The 21,376-nt window shown below is 44.0% G+C and overlaps 1 protein-coding gene across 2 annotated transcripts in view; it reads right to left on the bottom strand.

The window, feature by feature from the left end:
* LOC146785459 (erlin-2-like) overlaps positions 1-15,363 on the bottom strand; it is a 250,152-nt gene extending 234,789 nt beyond the window's left edge. Inside the window, exons 1-3 of one of the 2 annotated variants that reach the window (XM_085634517.1) lie at positions 15,211-15,309; positions 5,727-5,889; positions 4,220-4,336 (exon numbers count right to left, since the gene is read on the bottom strand). In XM_085634517.1, coding sequence (XP_085490643.1) covers positions 4,220-4,326 — 107 coding nt within the window. In that variant the 5' untranslated portion in view covers positions 4,327-4,336; positions 5,727-5,889; positions 15,211-15,309. Of the gene's footprint in view, positions 1-4,219; positions 4,337-5,726; positions 5,890-15,210 lie in introns of both variants that reach the window. The other variant, XM_085634516.1, reaches the window with a different exon arrangement.
* Between the last annotated feature and the right edge of the window lie 6,013 nt (positions 15,364-21,376).

The raw sequence follows: 21,376 nt of genomic DNA, 5'->3' as shown, positions 1-21,376 counted from the left end.
GACTATTTGGAATAGACTGCAGGCATTATTCATTTAAAGCATTTCCTAATATGAGTGAGGTTTCTTCTCCACATAGCCAAGAAACTGGAAAGCCCTTATTAAGGAGAAACAATGAGCAAGAGAGTGGAGGGAGGACAACGTGTTAGAGGGTTGCCTTTTCCACGAATATATAAGCTGGTGTTTGTTCACGGGGAAGGGGGCGGGTTCAAGGAGGGGGAGGAGCTTGTTACCCCTGCCAATTGCAAGTTAAACGCTGTGAACATGATCGGTTATTCAGAAGCTGCATTTGCTGTGCTACACAGTTATAAGGCACCAGTAAAACATACAGGGAGACCTGCGTCAGGTGTACTCAACCATCATCAGCCTGCTAAATTCAGTTTATCGTCACAAAGGTTCTAAGCCCCTACTATAAGGAGAATTCAGGCGAAGTATCACAGGAGCCTAGAATTGAGGTATGCTAGTGGCGGTGGGATTAGCCCGAAAGCTCACTGGGTTATTAAAATGAGTAGTAAAGTGTAGAGTACCAGAAACCAGGGGGCAGTACCAGCCAGCTGCACAATGATTTTATATGGCTAAAATATGAAACACAAGTGTTCCACTAAGGAGTAAAAACTTACATAAAGTAATCAATTAGTCCTGAAAAATGTAATATAGCAGTAAATATGTTAAAACATCATTCTAACTTAATAAAGATGCTGAAAGAAAGGAGAAGTACCAGGTATTCAAACAAAAGATTGCCAGTTAAGGGGCTCACAGGTCACACACCCCTAGGAACATTCAGGACCCCTCACTAGCTCTATACCTGGCACCAACCTTCATGCCTTTTTAAGAGGCAGCTTCTGCCTGTGACCTAGACGTGTTTCACAAAGGAATGTGGTGAGTAAATCTATTGCGGGTGGCCTGTCCAATGAAAAGAAAGCCATTAATAAGGACCAAGAACTGGGGGGGTCGATGGGTCCAAATATGAGGTAAAGTCCGGCATCACCTGGAAGGAAGCTTTAGCCAATGATATCACCTTATAAGTGACCATAGCTCAGTATCATCAACTAGTGATCATTTTTTTGTTGAAGCGTTTTGGGTGACCGCAAAGGCTTCACCTATCCAAGAGTGAGGGGCAGTGTAGTGAAGTGTATTCCAATACTCTGCCTAGCTCCTCTCGTTCCAAAGACATTTGGGGTCCCTACAGGACATATGTAGAGACCATTCAGCAGAACTCTGACACACTACTGGAACAGGGTATCACGCCTACTAGGGTGGGGTAGGCTAAATACTACTCCTGTACCATCTGTTCCCTGAAGGAATCCTGACCTAGCGGTGCTCGACTCCCTATTTAGCATGACCCCGTCAATCATTACTGGGTTTTCATGGAATTGTGATCTCACTGAGGAAGCAGCCGGGGAGGCTGATCAGAGATGGGGAGGTGGCCATAGAGACTGCTATTTCTATTCATTGCTTACAACCTTGCCGTTATTCTTTTGATTGTACATATTAACCGTGCCAGACTGTATATTGTTATTATATGCTATGCAGCACCTACTATGATTGCTCTGTAAAAAATTGTGACAAGCTATAGTACTATTGCTATGCTATGTTCAAACCGGATAGTTATTAAAAAAAAATGTTTAAAGTGTGAGGGGCAGTGAGAAGGTAGGTGATCGGGATGTCCAATATATTGTAAAAATATATTAAGCAAGAACAATGGTACTGGAGGGTGTGTATTGCAATTAGGAGGATGGGTATTGATCAGCATGTTTATTAAAAGTCGGTGTCTTTAGCCTGAAGTATAAACATTTAAGATTTTAAGAGAATAGGACAAAATAAAATGATAAATACAAAAAGTGCTGCGATGTATTTTTTACAAAGACAGCTTATCTTGATAAAAGCTGCGGCTTTTAAAAGAGGAATTAATTAAACTTTATAGATGGGTTTGCAGGTGCTTCAACTGCTGATCACAAGGGAGAAAGAGGCTGAGCATTCCTCTAATTGCAGGTGTGTGTCCCCAAGCAGAGATAGAGCACGCAGGCGATGGAGTCTTGGGACCTACGTAAGTGGGGTCTCACAGGACTCCCATTGTTGAGATGCAGAAACACATAATACACCATATATTCGGTTTCTGCTGAACACAAGCTTTTCTATTGGGAATTCTGTCCTTTTTGTGAAATTTAAAGTGGTACTTCACTTGTAATATTTTACTCTAAGATTCACTGTTCTTGAATTGGCGAGGCAGCAGGAGAAGGACATTTTCAGAGAAGTAGGTTCTTGGCAGTACAAGTGTGGCGAATAGAATATTTACCTCAGTAAATCAGATTTTACAGAAAACATGCAGCTTGAGTGGAAAGTGAGTGGTGGGTTCCTGTCAAAACTCTAATTTAGAGAAACTATATGTGACTTGAAAAAATGTATGCATTTCCTGAATCATGTAAGCCTGAAAGGTCAATGAAGGTCACTTGGAATAAAGAAAACATCAGCAGTACGTTGTGCTAAAGCAACAGCGTGGTTTGCATGTGCTCAATCAGCTAGCCCTTACACAGTACAGTCATCAGGTAAGATTTCTAATAGCTTTATGCGCATGTAATGTAAACATGCAGGTGCAAACAGACATTTTTACGAATGCAAAGCCATGTTTGCTGTTCAGAATGGTCACCACTGGTTTACACTACAAAAAAAAAAAATCTAATCACATGTATGTTTTTGTGTGAGTAAATCTTCTACAAGGAGCCATAATGCCATGGAAGTTTAGAAAACACAAAGATATTTGTTATTGGAAGAAAAAAAAAAGTAAACTTTTTCTCCGCACATTATCTCACCCGTTAATTGGTTGGAGACGTACTCCTATTAAGGATATGAATAATTAGATGACCAGGTGCAAATGTGAAGGGAACACCCCCAGAACTAATGAGGGTGTGGGGGAAAGGGTTTCTCCACAGGGAAAGGGGAGAAAAGGTCTAATGAGTGCAATACCACCCAGGTGAAACATTTTTGCGTGCAATACCACCCAGGTGAAACATTTTTGCATGCACAATTGTACATGCCGTACAATTACGTATGTGAAAATGCTTACACTAACGTAAATGGGCTACTCCTTCAAAGCTGCGCCTAATGCTGCTTTCTAGGACCAGTGCTGAAAGCTGTTGTAAATCTACATCTAAATGTAGGAGTGAACCTACAGGTGAAAAAGCACATTTTTAAAGAATATAGCCAAGTAGGCCTTTATTGTTAATGTGTCAGTGTCACACTGTATATGATGTACATGCTGCCCAGTGAATTTTGCTGCAGGATTCTAGTACAGAAAAAGAGGCATAAACAGAGATCACAACTTAACAAAAAGCACCCACAACAGACAGACTACGTAGAAAAAAACATCACCCAAACTGGAAAATATGCACTAGCCTAATTTATCAGTCTCTGAGGCTCTTGAATGTGTGCTTACAAGTCCATTAACAAATTACGTGGAGAAGCACTAGGTAAAGTGAACTTTTAGAAAGGGTTGCTCCCAATGGATGTGTGCATTTGAAAATTGATGTTTGCTCAGCTGGCTTGACTGCTGTTTTTGTTGTTTTTTTTAAAACAAAGTCTGCACGTCGGCCTTAGTTAATAATTGAGAATGTCTCCCACCAAGTGAGAAACCAAAAAAATAAGATATCCCCCACTTAAACCAAATCCAAAATGGCAATCAGCAAATGTGGTTAGCAAGCTCAGCAGGCTTTCAGGGACTGCTCCTCCTGAGCAAATAATAGCAACAATTATAGCATTTGTCCTTCCTAAGACATAATTAGTATTACCAACCTAATAAAGTTATCTTCAGTAAATAGATTGTATTGTAATTGCATGTCTATAGCGCTTACTACCCCATACGAGGCGTTGGAGCACTTTTTTTGGCAAGTAGCACGCTACTCCGGAATCCAAAAAGGATTAGTAGTGAATTAGTATAGAGAAATATGAAATTGATTTGAGCAGGGGATGTGTTAGTCTGTTATTTGGCTTGAGAATAGTGGAGGGATAGAAGAGGGAAGGGTTTGCATTTATATAGTGCTTGCTATCCTTAATGAGGTGTTGAAGCGCTTTTGGTGAGTAGCACCCTCATTATCCATTGTAAATACAAACAGAAATAATACAAAGAAAATAAAGATTCTTAACAGAGAAACTAAGCATTGGTTGTTTCTAAACGATTACTGTATGAGCATCCATTCCCTTTTTACCGTCTCTCTCAAAGCCTTACCTGTAATAAACCCCTATGTGTCCCTCTTCAATCTTGTGCACTGCAGAAAAAAGAGCAGCAGCGATTACAGCCAGGGATAAGGCCGCTATGGCACCAAGCTGAGCCATCCCTGAGTACCTACAGGAAACAAGAGAAAAGGTATGGCTTATTTGTGCAATGTCAGGAGACAGATGCTTACATGCTAAAGTTCAACCAACGCAAGAAGTGACCATCCTAGAAGAACCATTGGGAAATGCAACAGAAGAAACCAGAAGACTAGGATGAGAGTCGATCTTTGAACACTGCTTCTAGTCAAACAGATGAACTTATCTTTTACAAAATGACTAAACAGTTAAGTACTTTTATAGTATTGTAAAAACGAAGAATTAGTATTGCTCAACTAGGTAGCCAATATCAGAGGGGAATAAAAAAACAAAAAAGGTTTCGGGATGGCCTTTGATTTGGTCAACAGACCACTCTGCTGAGAATCTCTACAGAGCTCTGGTCCAGCTAGTTGCAGCCCTCTAGTGAGGATCGCGTACGGTTTAAATTCAGAAAGAATGAGAAAACAATGAAGATCCCTAAGGACTGAATGTGCCATGGATGTGCCCTGACACTAGTCCTCTTTAACATATTTTACAAGAGCTTGCTGGTAGACTGACCTCTGCACCTCATGATGCTAAGTGTTGAACATTCACCAGTTCCTTTCTGGCTGTTCACAGTATATGTGATCTTGTTGGTACACACGGAAAATGCTCTATATTTACTGATTGCACATTTTACAAATTACTACGGTGAAAAATGGCTTGTCATCAATTCAGCAAAATCAAACTAAATGGACGGGGTACAAAATATATTTGAGTCAAAACATTATAACCTGTCACTTCCTTTGGCTAGGTCTCAGACTTCCTGCTTCTGGATTGTGAAAGTCCAGATGAAAAAAAACTAACATCTTGCTACCCTGAACGCAGGAAGAGTTCTGAAGCTTAACTCACAAACTGAGGTGAGTCGATTATCAAGTTCCAGGCAAGGTAGGGTGGGGGAATTCTGCACATACACAAAAACAGGACCTCGGTGCATAGGGGTTGTACCTTCCGTCCACCTTAGTACCCAAAATCGACTAGCTATAGTGTCTCATTTGTTCTTCTACATATTCACAAAGCTACACATGATTAGACAACCCAGAACACAACACTCATGACTCTCAGTAATCGTGGTAGCAAGACGTACCCTTTCGCTCACTCACTCATACTTGTCCACGATAAGAATTATCAGGGTCACGGTTATAGTTCAAAATGTTTATTTTAATTACTGTGCCATATAATGCAGTATACGAGCAACTACCAGCAGCAAAATGCATAAACCTAAAACAGTTAGCATGGTTACACAATACCATAGAAAATAAAGGGGGATGTCATCATATACAGACAGTGGAAAAAAAAGACTAAGGCCTAACCACCCTCCCCATGGGAAGTTGAAGTTTATTATATAAAGGAAGATCTCTGGGCTTTGTCAGCAGATCCCATACCTTAGAGCCTAGATGGAAGGTTTACATCATAGGAACAGCATAGCTCTTCTCAAAGGGAAAGTCTCTCTCCAAGTGTGTGTGTACAACATGCATCACCGTATATCAAAGCACGAATCTCCAGCAGTGCAGCTGTGTTTAGCATGTTTTGTCTGGGTGCTAGGAACTGACCAGAACAGAATAACAAGGAGCATGTTTATCAACCTTACACATCGTGTTCATATTAAACTACAGGAACAAGCAGAGAACGCAGAAAGCAGAGACAGTTCTCATGTTAAAGGCACAAACAGTGTCTTGCAAAATAAAGTCATGTAGTAACGTGCGCAAAAGCAGCATCATGGCCGCAGAGCTCATGCTAGCTTAGCAATGTTGACAATGACCCTAACGGCCATATAACACTACATATGCAACCCCCACAAACTGTATGCCATGTGATTGAACCTGCTATATGGACTGCTAGGATTAGATAGCACAAACCCGGAGCTTAATTCCTGGACTGACTTACTAAGCCTTGCCGGGCTCTAATAGATTAGACACTCATGATATGCCCAGCCGCCATCCCTTATGGGAGACACGGTTCGCCCAGCAACCCGACTACCCCAGGGATGTTTCCTAGTACTTATATGAGGTGTTGGATTTTGTATGTTGGTTACCCTCAGTGGGTTGTTATTGTTGTGTGGTGGAGGTGCGGACATGTCTTGGACAAGTTTGAGTTGTTGAAGGGGGTGGGAACGAATGTTGTTTTATGTGCTGGCACATCACGTAACATGGTCTAGCAGACACAGAGAAGTTGCAGTCTATGGCATCCGTTTGGAACAATGGATCACCTACATATAGAGGCCAGAAACCAGGAATACTCCTTACCTTTATGCAGTAAAATTATTTTCCTGCAATATTAAAGGAATGAATGATGCCCTTAAGGCCCAACAGGTATTGGCCTATTTAAACCACAATCGTATAGAGGTAGCTCCCTTGCAGGAGACCCACCCGACAGGTCACCCACTACACAGGATGCAGGTGGGATTGGTGTATGCACGAGGAGTGGCAACAGTGATCCGTAGGGGGATTCCATGGAGCACTGACAAGTTGATAAGCGACAAAGAAGGTAGATACATCAAACTATGCAGGATAAAGCGGGGCAAAAATATGACGATTGTTTCTATGATAGGCCCCAATGTGGATGGCCCAGATATTTTTATGGACCTATTGCTCCAGATGTAGACCCAGGGCCGTGGTGCCATAGTATGGGGAGGCGACTTTAATGTGATACTGGGCGCAGCATTAGACAGATCTTGCACCACTAGGTGACCGCAGGCAACGTGCCAAATACACAATATCATTATGGACAATGATTTAGCTGCTGTGTTGAGACTCCGTAATAGGGAAGCTGTTGAGGGCACATGCACTACCTATACACACACACACAATATGTGGTCCCAGATAGACTACCGGTTAGCCACTCAGGATCTATGTTCCTGCATGATCTGAGTGGGGCACCAACAGAGAAGGTTGGTTGCCCAATCTACAGTGCTCATGGAGCTCTCAACAGAGGATGAGTGAATACAGGCGTTTGTATGGAGGCTCCCATCATGGGCACTCCCCGTCCCAACATTTAGGGAAGACATCCACACTGCTAGAGCGGACTACTTCATCCTTAACTCTCAGAAAGTATCTCCCATGGGTACTCTTTAGGAGCCTTCAAGGTGGTAATGAGGCAGTCCAGCATATCTAAACAGCTGGGCATCTTGAGATCCTTGCGTAACCAGCTGATACACCTGGAGACAGACCTCTGTACTCTGGAGCTGTGCCACCCTGCGACTGGTGATGGAGAGGCTCGCAGACATCAACTAAAAGCTAATAAAATAAACTGAGCAGCCTGACAGCAACCTACTCTGTTTAAGTAAGGAATCCAGGGCCAGGGTGAATGGTGAGACGCACAGAGTGAGCAAGACCCTGGCCACGATACTCTGGAAGCATAGGACTAATGCATATATTCCTCAGATAGTAGACGAGTTGGGGGAGATGCAATCTGATACCAATGGTATTACCCAGACCTTTATACGTTATGATAGCACCTTCTACCAAACCACGGTCACCCTGACAGTAGACCATTTGGCGGCCTACTTTGACTCCATACAGTGCCTCTGGCTGGACACCAGCACAGGCAATATCTTATTGTCCCCCTTATGGATGATGATATTGTGCAAGTGATCCTTTCCATGCCCGCCAATAAAGTGCTGGGTTGGATGGCCAGCTGCCTTCTTTCTACAGGAAACATGCCCAGTTACTGGCCCCTCACTTGCTTGCCGTATATGAGGAGACTTTCAAGCTTGGAAGCCTCGCCCTCTGCCTTCTGGAGGCACTTATTGTCACCTTACTGAAACCAAATAAGAATCCTGAGAGCTGTCATTGCTATAGACCGTTGTCTATGATAAATGTGGAAAAAAAAGATGATGGCCAATTTCATCGTGATTAGGTTGGCACCTCTGATGCACTTTTATCCAGCCAGACTAGTCAGGCTTGTCCCTGAGACAGTCGACGGCCCACCACCTCCAAACAACGTTCGCACTGCTGCATACTTTAAACCTAGAGCTACAGGCTGCTGCGCTCTTATTGGGTGCCACCAAAGCGTTCGACTCGCTAGAATGGAAGTACCTCTTACTGATGGAGCGGGTAAAATGTTTTCCTTTTATGTACCAAATCCATGTATGTATGTTTGTATTAAAACGATTAATAATTAATCATAATAATTAACAGTTTGTTGTATGGAAACTAATCAACCTTATTAACCGAGAGAATACACGTGGGATTGCTTTGCATGGCTAAAAATAATATGTAAACTAAGTTTGTATGCATATTAATAGGATAAACGTTGCTTATGTGATGTTATCGTGAATTATGCTTAAATAAACGAGTATTAATGGCTTGGAACGTTGCATATGGCTAGATAAATGCACACACATATGGGTATTAGCAAGGGAAATAACACTGTTTAACCATTTCAATGTATTAATCACGTTTTTGTGCTTCTTTGCTTAAGTTGACCATTTGGGCCTGCTATAAAATGGCCGCTGACTGAATCAGACATTTACGAAGTAATATCAATGAAGGGAAAGGAGAAATGCGCCTGCGCAAACTTCAGCAGCTGCGACCTCCCGGTGAACTGTCATCACTGTGCCCATCAAGCCAGCTCTGGGCGAAAGGCCAACCCTTCAACAGAAATTGTTGCAACCTGAACTATGGATTGCTAATATTCCCATACATTCGTTTTGGAACTTTTAATATGTGGGAATGACATCGAATGTTTCCTGATGCAGGGATGTGGAATTTTCCAAATAATCTAGTTGTCCAAGGGACAAAATGCCACTGAGATCTACATGTCCTGTAAAATCCACTTGTCCCACCTACCCCCGTTCCACATCAAACCTAAGGGCTCCGGCTGACAGAGAAACATTAATATATTTTTGCTTTATTAAAATCAGTAAATAATTGAATGCTGTGCAATAATAATGCTAAAGGAAAACTTGTCAAGCGATATTATCGCGTCCCTGCCCCCCTGCGCCCCCTCCCCTTAACCCTGACGGCAATTCTTTTATTTCTATTCCCCTTTTTTTCCATTTTTTTGGCTGTGTATTTATTCCCACAAAATACGTACATTTCAAACCATACGTAATGTACTAATTTACCGTCACCCTTGGCTGTGTATTTATTCCCACAAAATACGTACATTTCAAACCATACGTAATGTACTAATTTACCGTCACCCTTGTAAAAACGTATGGGTGGGATATAAAAGGTGTCAGCCAGCGTGCCTCCTGCCATTTCCCCCTCACTTTTGCAGCTGGCCAGACATGAGCCCTACGTTCCTTGCGAATCGGTAAGTTGTATCGAAAAAGAAACAGCAAAGTTGGGAGCTTCCTTTAATAATAAGAATCGTTTTTTCGCCAAATGTACCCTCTTTGCAACATTAATCAATTGTGTAATGTATATTTGTCGGTGTGTTTACGCAGTTATGGGCTGAAAGTTAATAGCTCACTATTCTATATTAGGACTGTAAGTTATAAATTGCAAGTCACCAACGGATGTCTCTTTTGAAAGCATTAATCTGCAGATCTGTTCCCATCCTATGCACTCTGTAATCTACTTCGTACATGTTCTTTGCAGCAGGCATATTAACCCTCTGCACTAACTTCACCGAGGTCACAACCTCAACCATACAAAACACGGATCTCTTTCCAGGATGGTAATTCATCACACAAGTTTCCTACACATTTCTGTGAGGCCTGGTAATTGCCGGCGGAAAGAAACGCTGCAGCAGGTGCTTCGAAAACTTTTAGTGCTGGCTGCGCCGTGTGCGACAATGTTTTTTTGCCCATAAGCCAAAGGAGTGAAAGTGTAGGAGTCACATGTCACCCATACTGGTAGGCAGTAGTTTAAGAGTGCTTGGTGTGGCTAAGCACAAATGCAGAGTCGAAAAAGAAACAGCAAAGTTGGGAGCTTCCTTTAATAATAAGAATCGTTTTTTCGCCAAATGTACCCTCTTTGCAACATTAATCAATTTTGTAATGTATATTTGTCGGTGTGTTTATGCAGTTTTGGGCGGAAAGTTAATAGTTCACTATTCTATATTAGGACTGTAAGTTATGAATTGCAAGTCACCAACGGATGTCTCTTTTGAAAGCATTAATCTGCAGATCTGTTTCCATCTGCGGTATGAAGGCTCCGGACCCGCGATGTTAAACCCGCGTTGCGATGGCAGCGCGTGAATCTGAATTCGTTGTAATGGGTGTTTCCCCCATGAACCGGTGGTAGCGCAGCGCGCCTGCTTGCGATACGCTTTTTTGACGTCCTCATCTGAGGCGCCGAGGCGGGCCAGGCCTAGGCTTTTGTACTAATTAATCTACCCACGCACGGTTGCTAAAAATATAAATAAAAGAAAATCGCAGCACCTCCGTCACAATATCACACAATTCAAGCGGGCAAAACTGCTTATTTTACCTGAATGCTTATTGCAAGCCTCGTGGCGGCCACGGACTACTGCTTGCAGAGGCTGAGTGACGTTTCACTCCCCCAGCCAATCACTGGCTAGAGCCCAGTCATGGGCTGCTAGCCAATCAGATGCCGCCAAAGGCTCTCTGCAAGCTTCAGATTGGCTGTGAGCCCCAGAGTGCCCACAGCCTGTTGTTTTAACGTGATTAATGTCTACATGTCCGTCGGACATAAATAGACAATAAATCTTCTTGCCCGTCAATATAAACAACATGGTTCGGGCGTCGGGCGATATGATTCCCCCACCCCTGCTGATGCATTAGAATGTATTTCAATTAACCAATGAGAATCTCTGAAAATGTCAATTGCAACATTTGGAATGTAAAATGTAGTATAAATAATAGTAGACTAGAGAGGTATGAGCGCCACTTCTTGAACGTCATTGCCAGTATCCTGATGTTATGCTGACGGAGAGGACGATGACTCTGCATGATAAAACAGAACTTTGACGATTTGACTGAGGACCAGATTCTGACTTAGAAAACGACAAATAGCCAGAATAGGTAAATATGACAAAAGATGAAATTTATTAACTAGGATTTAACCTGCATTTGATTTAGATAAAGAAATATTAATTGAATTCATGTGTCGGGTTGTTCTTTTATTGAAATGTATTATTGAATAATTTTAGAGAATTAAGGAGTCATTAAGCTAATCCCAACTAAATGATTCATTGACCTATTTCTTGATGGGAAGAGAAGCGAGGGTTTGATACAGAGGGAAAGTGATAAAGTTCCCATCAAGGAAGCAGTGTGGTTCGGAACCAATGTTTTTTTCCTTCTGAGTAGGTGCGGATAGATTGATAGAATGAATGTTGGTGTTATGGGCCCCACCAGCGTATGATGTATATGTGTGTGTGTGACTGCGAAATCACTCGGTCCGTGGTAATAGGGGGAAATTGAAGAACCCGAACTGCATCAGTTTTTCTGGTAGCTAGAGATGGTTTTTATTGTTTTGGTTTAATGATTTTTTGGCCTGTATATAGCTTATCGATTATTGATTGGTATTGATATATGTACTAACACTATATGTTGAAGTCGTATTGAGTTTTATGTAGTTTGTACGGCTTCTGGGATGTAGGAAGTCGGTAACAGTTCCGTAGTAGGGCAGAGAAAAGAAAACGCTGCTCTCGGGAAAGACGGAATTGTTGGCCCTGTAGGTACACAGGGAAAAGCGTGTAACAATTGAAGTTGCGCGTCACATTGTTTGGGTTCGATTTGGTGACATCGTTGTATGTTGCCGTTAGAGACATTTCTGTGTGAAAAGAGTGGAACTTCTGGAAAGGATTGGTATTAGCCGACAATTCTTGCGATGGATCAGATTCCTCTATACGGATACTACCACGCATCTCTAGGTGAACAGCGAGGTCACCTCCTCATTTAACTTCTTACACAGCTCTAGGCAGGGGTGCTCACTGGTCCTGTTTTTATTCGCGATAGCTATGGAGCCCTTGGCGGCCAGACTGCAACAAAATTACTCAAAATGTGGACTCAACTACACCTCAGGTCCCACAATCAACCTTTTAACCATTGTCAGGGAATTCATTCACTATGGAGGCTTAACTGGAATCACAATAAATTGGTCAAAGTCCATTATATTCCACCTGACAGAGGGCATAGGCTGGGTTTGTACTGAGTATTCACTGTGTTGGGCTGAATCAGCCATTAAATATCTGGGCATATGGTTCAGTAGAAACCTGGATGAGTTATCGCCAGAAAAACTGACATGCTGATGGACAGAGTGCCATTATGGAATAAATTGCTGCAGTTTATGGCTGGCAGTATTGAGATTGCCAAAATGGTAGCCCTGCCAAAATGTTTACATCTCTTTATAAACATACCATTCCGCTCACCAAATGCTTTTTTACACGCCTCAGGGCAGACCTCAGTAACCCTACGTGGGCAGGCCGACCACCCAGAGCCACCTGGGAATTACTTACGCTCCCATTTGAGCAGACTCTGTGCACCTGACATGGATCTGTATTACTACTGCACTCAGGCTCAGATTATGTACTATTGCAATCACCGAACATTGTTCCAGCTGTATGTGGCTATTGAAATGGATAATATAGCGCCCGGCCCCCTGACGACTGCGATAGGTCTCCCTATGAAATGGCCCAGGGCCAAGGTGGACCCCGACAACCAAACAGTCTGGGCATGGCATCAACTCAGACACTGGGCATCCTTAGCAACCCTTTATGCTAGATTGATCCCCGCCAAGTTGAAACCAGCTCTGCCACTAACATTAGACTGAGGGGTATGCATACGTCTAAAAAGGCTAGTTGACGTCACTGGGGCGACTGTTCCCTAGGGGCACATTTGTCACCATACATGACATACAGGTAGAACCCAACAGCACTGGACACATTTTTGATCCATAGACTAGTCTGGCATTCCTGATGCTCCACCGGAGTAGCAGGTGCTTGAAACTATGCTGGGTGCGACCTCCCCAAGACAACTAATCACTCTACTATAAGCCACAAATGCCCACGCTGTATTCCCTGGGCTAGTGATCTTCGGCACAAAGATTTTTACATCAAGTTAGCGGAGAAACAATGAGTATACTGCTGTACCTTGACTGGTTTGTTATCCATGAACTCTCGATTACGACTTATGCACCTTAAATTCCTATAGAGACTATACCGTACCCTCTCTATGATATGTAAAATGGGCTTCATGATGTGTATGGTGTAGGGCATGGAACTGACCTGGAGTGGTTGCCTTTTGGAGGTCTGTGTTGAAACACTGGGACCACTATTACTGAATACCAGATCAACAGAACCGCATTAGTGATCCTATTGGGATATATCAAGAATTCCCATAAAAGAATTCGACATCTCACAGTCATTCTCACTTTCCTTGCTAAGATGCAGCATGCTATGCATTGGAGAGAAAGACCTGCACCCGTAACCCGATGTTGGCTGCAAGATAATGTATACTACGTGTTTTGCTCCTCAGCGGAACATTCAAACTGTCCAAGCTTTGTCATATAGTCCTACTTGAAGAATCTTGATTTAAATTATATATGCTCCTATCCAGAATGCATGCTTACGAGAGACTTGAAAAAGTTTAATTCAGCATCCTGGGTAGGCACAAGACCCAGTGTCTTTGAGAACGCATGCTCCATTTGTATGGTTTGAATCTTTTGGACTGTAAAACCTAGGTGGGAACATGAAGGCTATTTGAACACAATGTATCTTCCATCTATAGGAAAAGTATTTTTAATTTTTAGTTTAGAGTTTCTCCTTCTTGGATCTTAAACAGCAAGCTGGTGCAGTAATATCAAAAGCCAGTGACAATTGTAATTGTGATGGTACTTGAAACTATTTCAATCGTATTTTTGTTATGCTTTCAATAAGCAGGACGGAACAGCCATGTCAAAAATGTATCTTTTTGAAGCATAGTATAAGACCGGTCACGGATGTGCAAGATTTTCTGTGGAATTGTTCAAGAGAAGACGGCATTTTGTTCTGGCTAAGTTTATATGGGAAGCGTTGAAAATGCAAAATATGACTGGTACAACCATGAAATTACTGCTACATTACTTTTAAAGGAGGGATGCATAGTAAACCGCTTTACTAGTTAATGCTTCATCTTCTGCTTTTACTTGTGGGCTGGCTACCTGTATGTTGGAATATATGCTTTTGGTTTTTATTTTTTAAGAATTCCTTTTTAGAGAGCTTATACGGGGTAGTTTGTATTGTACTAGCCTGTTTTCGCTCAACAATAAAACGATAATGAAAATTGCAAAAAAAGATGATACAATGCATGCAGATGAATTTTCCCAGAAAGCAAGGCAGCCCAAAAGTTTAAATTTTAACCCGAAGCTGTTCACCTGTCAACTTTTTACCTTATGCAAAGAACTCAACATAGAGGTACAATTTATGACAAGGTACGAACGTGCGCCAAGTCGCAAACGGACCTCTTAGCCCGCAATTATAAGACTATAAACTACTAGTTACAGTTACTCATTAATGCCTAGTGCCCGAAATTAACTTGCTATTGACCTCTTTGCTCATACAAAATAACAACCTTCCTACCAGGTCTGACATCGACCATCTTTTAATACTCTTAAAAAACATATACGAAGATTGGCCCTTTTAATACCCGTAATAAAATACAGAGAACCAAGCTCTGCAACTTGGATATCAATAATAAAAACAATTAAAAAAAATAATAATCACACAATAAAGACTAAAGACATTGAGCTATGTAGGTCTACTAAATTGCTCGACATTATAAATAGACAGCTGACTGATAAATAGTGACCTTCAAATCTACATCTAAAAAGTTGTGCTCACTCGTGGAGCACAGCTAAGTGATTGATATATTTCTATAAGGACAGTGTGTATTTGAGCGTAAAGATGACGTCATTCAAATTAATAGCAATTCCATATGTGGATAAACCCACACTAATGTCGATAACCATTGCTACTTACAAGGACCTTCCGTAAACTCAGTTCAAGCTCTTTCTCCCGAAACTGATCTTTGCACGGACGGGACAACATGTGTGCCCAACGTCAGTACTTCCGGGTCGCAAAGCAGCCAATCCCAATGCTAAACACATTCAGAGCGCTGTCAGGGATTGCGAGGCATCGTAATGTGTAAATTACCCTATTATTGGAGCATTGTCAGCGTCTTAGCCAATCATAATATTGGTACACAGATTTCGTAAGGTCTCATTGGCGGTTCAGTGGGCACGTGCTTCTGGTGAGGCTTTAATCACTGAGCCGACCTCGATTGGTTTGTGGGTTCCCAGCCAGGTGTTATGATGGCTCTTTAGTTTGCTAATGCTTTGAATTCTATTCCCGTATCGCTTTAGTTCACTAGATTGTCCTTAGTTTATTCTATGATCTTGTAAACGTTTAAAACATGAACGTTTCATCGCTCAGTGCCTTGATAACACTGCTACGAGTGAACGAAATGATGTCAGTTTGTCAAGTGAACTGTATACATAGCTGCCAACTTGAAGAACAGTCTCGTCTTGTGAGGAGGGGTGCGGCCATGAAGAGGGCGGGGCCTCGTGCCTGAAGTATCTACTAGGCACTTTTGAACCCCACTTTACCTCCAAGCCACCCCCCTCTCCCCAAAAGCTTGCTGATGCTAGTGTCGATAATGAACCTCAGCAGTTCAAAGCCTCGGAAAACGAGCTGGAAAACCACTGTTTACTGTGGTTTTAAGCTCGTTTTCCCTGGCAACATGTGATATCGGCTCCCACCAGGGCACTATGATGGAGACGATATCGAGTGTCACATGGTGGCATCCTGTTAGTTGGCAGGTATGTGTATATATGCCAGTGGTGTATGAGAAATATTGTCAATTGCAACCTGTAATGTTGGTGAGGCTCCACCTTGATAAAGGACTCTTGCACGGTTATTGTGTCAGTAATTAACTTTATTATGTATATATTCATGTTATATGGAGAGCTCTGGGAGACGTCCGATCAGCTCCTCGGCTTCGCGCTAATCGCGTTATCCTTAAGATGGCCGCCTCGTCCTACGTCATCTCGCAACCCCGCGATGACTAGAACGCTACACTACATATCTCCCCCCTACATATCTCCCCCCTTTATGGATATACATTTCACACATAAGGTAATGTCTCTCATGCTACATGCTGTTGGACTCGTTCCCTTCTCCCATCTCAAAGTCTCTGTACTTCAACGGTCTTACCACAGCTCTGCCCGTGCGGGTGCGCCTCACCGGAGTCTTGGAGATGTACTCAGCTGCTTCTTGGGAATTCCTCGTTCCACTTCTGTCTACACTCATTCTACAGGGAACTCCTCTGCACGGCGACACGGTCGTGCTTCCCGAATGTTCCTCTGCTCCTGGCTCACTCCTTTTCTCTACTTCCTCTTCTCTCTCTCTTTCTCGGGTTGTTCCCGTCCCTGCTCCCTTCGGATTGACCTCCGTCTCTTGTATCCGGGGCGTTGCTGTCTGTCCACTTTCTTTTTCACTCCATCTCAAGATCTTGTTGCATTTGGACATCCTATCCTGGGACCAAACCTTTCTGTCACTCGGCAAGGCTTTTCGGTTGTAGACTTCCTCTACTTGCATGGGTGCACTAAACTTGCTGTCGCCTTTTCTTCTTAACTGGGCTAGTTTGACTCGAACCCATTCTCCTCTCTCTAACTCCGTCGCATTGACATTTCTCCTCCTATTGAAATGTTCGGTATATATTCTCTGTGCCTTTTCCAGATTATGTTGCACTACAGCTGGAGACCACTTGCTCGTGATTGTGCACTCCTTCCAGACAACATTGTCCTTCGTGAATGGGTCTCGACCTCTGAGAATCTGGAAGGGACTGTATCCTGTGCTGGTCGGGGTAATCCTGTATGCCCACAACATGCACTTTAGTTCTTTCTCCCAGTCCTTCCCCGCTCCTATCGCTGATTGTATCGAGCCCATGATGACTCTATTAAACCTCTCGGCTAATCCGTTCCCTGCTGGATGGTATATGGAAGTATGTTTGACTTTTATTCCATTCCTTCCCATGTACGCATTCCATTTTTCTGACGTGACCTGAGGCCCATTGTCACTTAGGAGAGAGCGTGGAATACCTTCTCTAAGGAAAACTGTTGTGAGAAATTTTAATATTTTGTCAGTGTCCATGTCTTCCTGTATGTCCACTTCTGGCCACTTGGAGTACCGGTCCACAAGTACCGCTACGTATTTCTGGACTCCCTGGTTATCCAATATTGGCCCCAAGATGTCTATCGACAGATCTTCCCAAGGGTTAATGGGGTCGTCGATTTTCCCTAAGGGTGGACGCATCAGGCTTTGGGACTTGTCCGCTCTTTGGCATTGATCACACTCCCGCACGTGCCTCTCTACCTGGTTATCCATTGCCGGCCACCAGTACATCCGTTTCGCCCTGAGCTTCATTTTTACAATGCCCAGATGTCCTTCATGTATGATGGCTAGTAAGCGTGGCACCAGCGTGTTGGGCGGAACTACCTTTTCACCTCTCCGCAGACAGATCCCTCGGTCACATACTGATAACTCCTCTCTCACTTCGAAGAATTTCCTGATCCCTGCCTCCATATGTCTCTTCTCTGGCCATCCCCCAAGTGTGAACCGTTTAACCGCTCTGATGTCCGCGTCGGTCTCGTACGCTTCCTTCCACTCCTGTTCGCTTATCACTCGTTCGCGCTATTCCGTGAACGCCACTCTAAGGTCTTCTTCTTCAGATTCACTCGGAGCTTCCTCCATGGCCGCGGCACGACTGAGGTAGTCTGCTACTTTATTTCTGGTTCCTGGGATGTGTTCTACATCATACCTGTAATCCAATCATTTCAAAGTCATTTTCGCGATACGGGGGGTCGCATTGGCATGTCCAGATGATGTGAGGACTTTGACCAGAGGTTTATGGTCTGTTCTTATCCTGAATCTTGTCCCCCATAAGAATTGGCGGAACTTCTCCATGGCCCAGACTGCCGCCAACATTTCCTTTTCTATTACACTGTACTTTTGCTCCGTAAGTGATAAGGATCTGGATGCGAAGCTGAGGGTGGCTAGTTCCCCTTCCTTTGTCTCTTGCATTAGGACTGCTCCTAGGCCCCTTTCACTCGCATCTGTTGTCAAAACGGATCTTGCTTGCTGATCATATCCGCTCAAGGGAACTGCTGTGCTGATATCGGTCTTGATCTTCTGGAATTCTTCTTGAGTCTCCTCTGTCCACTTGAAGGTTGTTTTATCCCTGAGGAGTTGGCGTAGGTGGTGTGTCTTAGTGGCGAATGCGGTACAAATTTGCTGTAGAATTCAGCCATGCCTAGGAATGACCTGACTTCTTCCTTGGACCCCGGGGATGGCGCATCACATATTGCTTTGACATTGGATTGTTTGGGTGTGATGCCTTGGTCGCTGATCTCATGCCCTAAGTATGTGCCGATGTCATCCCGAACCGACATTTGTCCCACTCTGCTGTGAGCCCATTGCGCTCTAAGACATGTAGGACTTTGGACAACTTGGCGTCATGGTCTGCTTTGTTCTTGCCCATCACCAAGATGTCATCTTGGAAATACTGAACGCCTTCTACATCTTTGAATAGCTTGTGCATGAGCTTCTGAAATACGGCCGCTGCCGAGGCCTGTCCAAATGGCATCCTGCGAAACTGGTAGCATCTGAACGGGGTTATGAACGACGTCAGTTTTCGGCATGTGTGGTGCAGGGCTATCTGATGGTAGGCTGAGGTGAGGTCGATGGTAGAGAACCATTTCACCCCCTTGGTCTTCGCTAGCATTTCGTCTATCCTTGGTAGTGGTAATTTTTCTACTATTATGTTTTTGTTCAATTCCCTCAAGCCTACACACAGACGCACCTTGCCATTTGGTTTCATTGCTACTACCAAGGGGGCCAACCACTCCGCACTGGTTATCGGTTCTATGATACCGTTGTCCTCTAGTCTGTGTAATTCTTGTTGTACTTTCTCTCTAATTGCTAGTGGGATATTTCTCACTTTGTGGCAAACCGGTTTCACATCCGCTTTGAGATCGATCTTATGTGTGAATTTCGTTAATTTGCCAACCTTGCCTCCAAACACTATGGGAAATTCTTCTTTCAGTTTTCCTGCGACCGGTTGTTGTTCTTCGCTGGTCATCAGGACTTGTGTGGCGCCTCCGGGGTTCAGTTGTATTCCTAGATCTCCTTGGTCGATCCACACCAGAACTGACAGGCCTTTTTCCGCCACATATAGTTTGCATCTTGCACTTCGTTCCTTAAATTCGAATTTCAATCTTCTGTATCCGACTATAGGAATAGGGTCTCCTGTGAATGTTACTGGACGAATATCTGGAGGTTCCATGTGATGCCCTAGGTGCTCTCTGAAGTGTTCATCCCATACCGTTCTCTGTATTATGGTGTACGGGGATCCTGAATCTGCCACCATCTTTATCGGTATACCTCCTATCACCAAGTCGCACTGGGGTTTCTTAGAACGGTTGCAGTTGATTCCCAGTATGTGTTCTTCTATACACAACACGCCGTCTTCTTCTTCTTCACCTTCACTTTCCGCTTCTGTTTCTTGTGCAACGTATTTTACTGCTGCTCTCTTTTGCTTACGGCGACATACCTTCTCGTAGTGCCCTACAATCCCGCAAAACATACATTTGGCTCGAAAGGCTGGACATCGCTTGTCGTAGGCTGGATGTGACAGACTGCCGCACCTGTAACACGTGTTCTTGCTTTCATTACCCGGTTTCTTCACCGGTGCTGACTTGGGCGTCCATTTGGCTTGTGCTCTCGTGTCCCCCATAGCTCCTTTGCCTTTTTCCGGTGGTTCTGCTTCGGTGACTTTGTTTACCATGGGCCTAGCGGCTGTCTCTCTCTTCGCTGCTTCCGCACATCTTTTCGACAGCTCCGCTTTCTTCACCATGGCTATGACTTCCTTCAAAGTCGCGTCTCCATTAACCCACAGCTTGTCCTGGATCGCCGCGTTCGTGGTATGCATTACGATCGGATCTTTGATGAATTCATCGTGTAACGTGCCAAATTTACACGTGGCCGCCAATTTCCTCAACGCTGCCACATATTCGTCTATGGACTCCCCCGCTGCCTGTTTCCTCTGTTGGAAGTTGTATCGGTCTATGGACGTGCACACTGCTGGCCTATAATGTTTATTCAGGTCATCAATAGCATGCTGGAACACGTCATCATCTGCCGCTTGTCGTGGAGTCGGGACTATGTTCTGGAACACTCTGATGCCTTCTGGACTTAGGTTGTGAAGTAATATCCTCTTCTTTCTCTTGCTGGGAAATGCTTCTCCATTCTCATCCTCCAGGGCTTCCAGATAGTTCATAAAGTATTCTCTCCAGTCTTTCCACTTCATTGATGGATCTCCTGGTTTTGGTAGGAATGGAATGGGTGTCGTGAGTGAGGACGGTTGAGCACACATTTCCGCTCTTCTTCCTGGTGACTCTTCTTCACCCCTTGGGCTGCCTGGCGCGTTGTGCTTGGTTAGGCGTGGGGGGCTCTGTTGCAACGCAGCTCCACCCCCTTATCTATGTTCTGCTTGCTCCGCCAGGGCCTCAGGTGTTCCGTCTGTCTTTCGCGAACGAGGTCTATGGCCTCTGCGCTTCCCAGTCGCTGTCTTGACCCACTGCTCTTCACCTTGTGGGCAGTGCCTGTCTTATTGCGTTCGCCCCCTTCCGCTTCTCCACGTACCTTGGGGTGTGGCTAGGTGGTTACTTCCTTCCCCTCTTGCACGTGGTTGCTTGCACTGGTTACAGTTGGCTTGTGTATATCAGCTGTGTTCTGGACTGTTCTTGCGCTAGGTTGGCTTAGCGCTCCCCTCTACCGCGCTCTCCTTACTGTTTGTGCCTGCGTGAGTCGGCCTCAACTACTTCGGGTAACAGGTGTGCTGCCCCTTGTCCCACGTGGTTCCTGGGCTGCTCCTGGGTGTTTTTTCCTAAGCATCCCAGCCTCGTCGCCAGTTGTAATGTTGGTGAGGCTCCACCTTGATAAAGGACTCTGGCACGGTTATTGTGTAAGTAATTAACTTTATTACTTATATATTCATGTTATATGGAGAGCGCCGGAAGACGTCCGATCAGCTCCTCGGCTTTGCGCTAATCGCGTTATCCCCAAGATGGCCGCCGCGTCCTACGTC

The sequence above is a fragment of the Triturus cristatus genome, chromosome 11 (genome assembly GCF_964204655.1).
Source record: "Triturus cristatus chromosome 11, aTriCri1.1, whole genome shotgun sequence".
NCBI classification, from domain to species: Eukaryota; Metazoa; Chordata; class Amphibia; order Caudata; family Salamandridae; genus Triturus; species Triturus cristatus.
The sequence above is the reverse complement of the archived record's forward strand: the minus strand, read 5'-3'. Positions and strand labels throughout refer to the sequence as shown.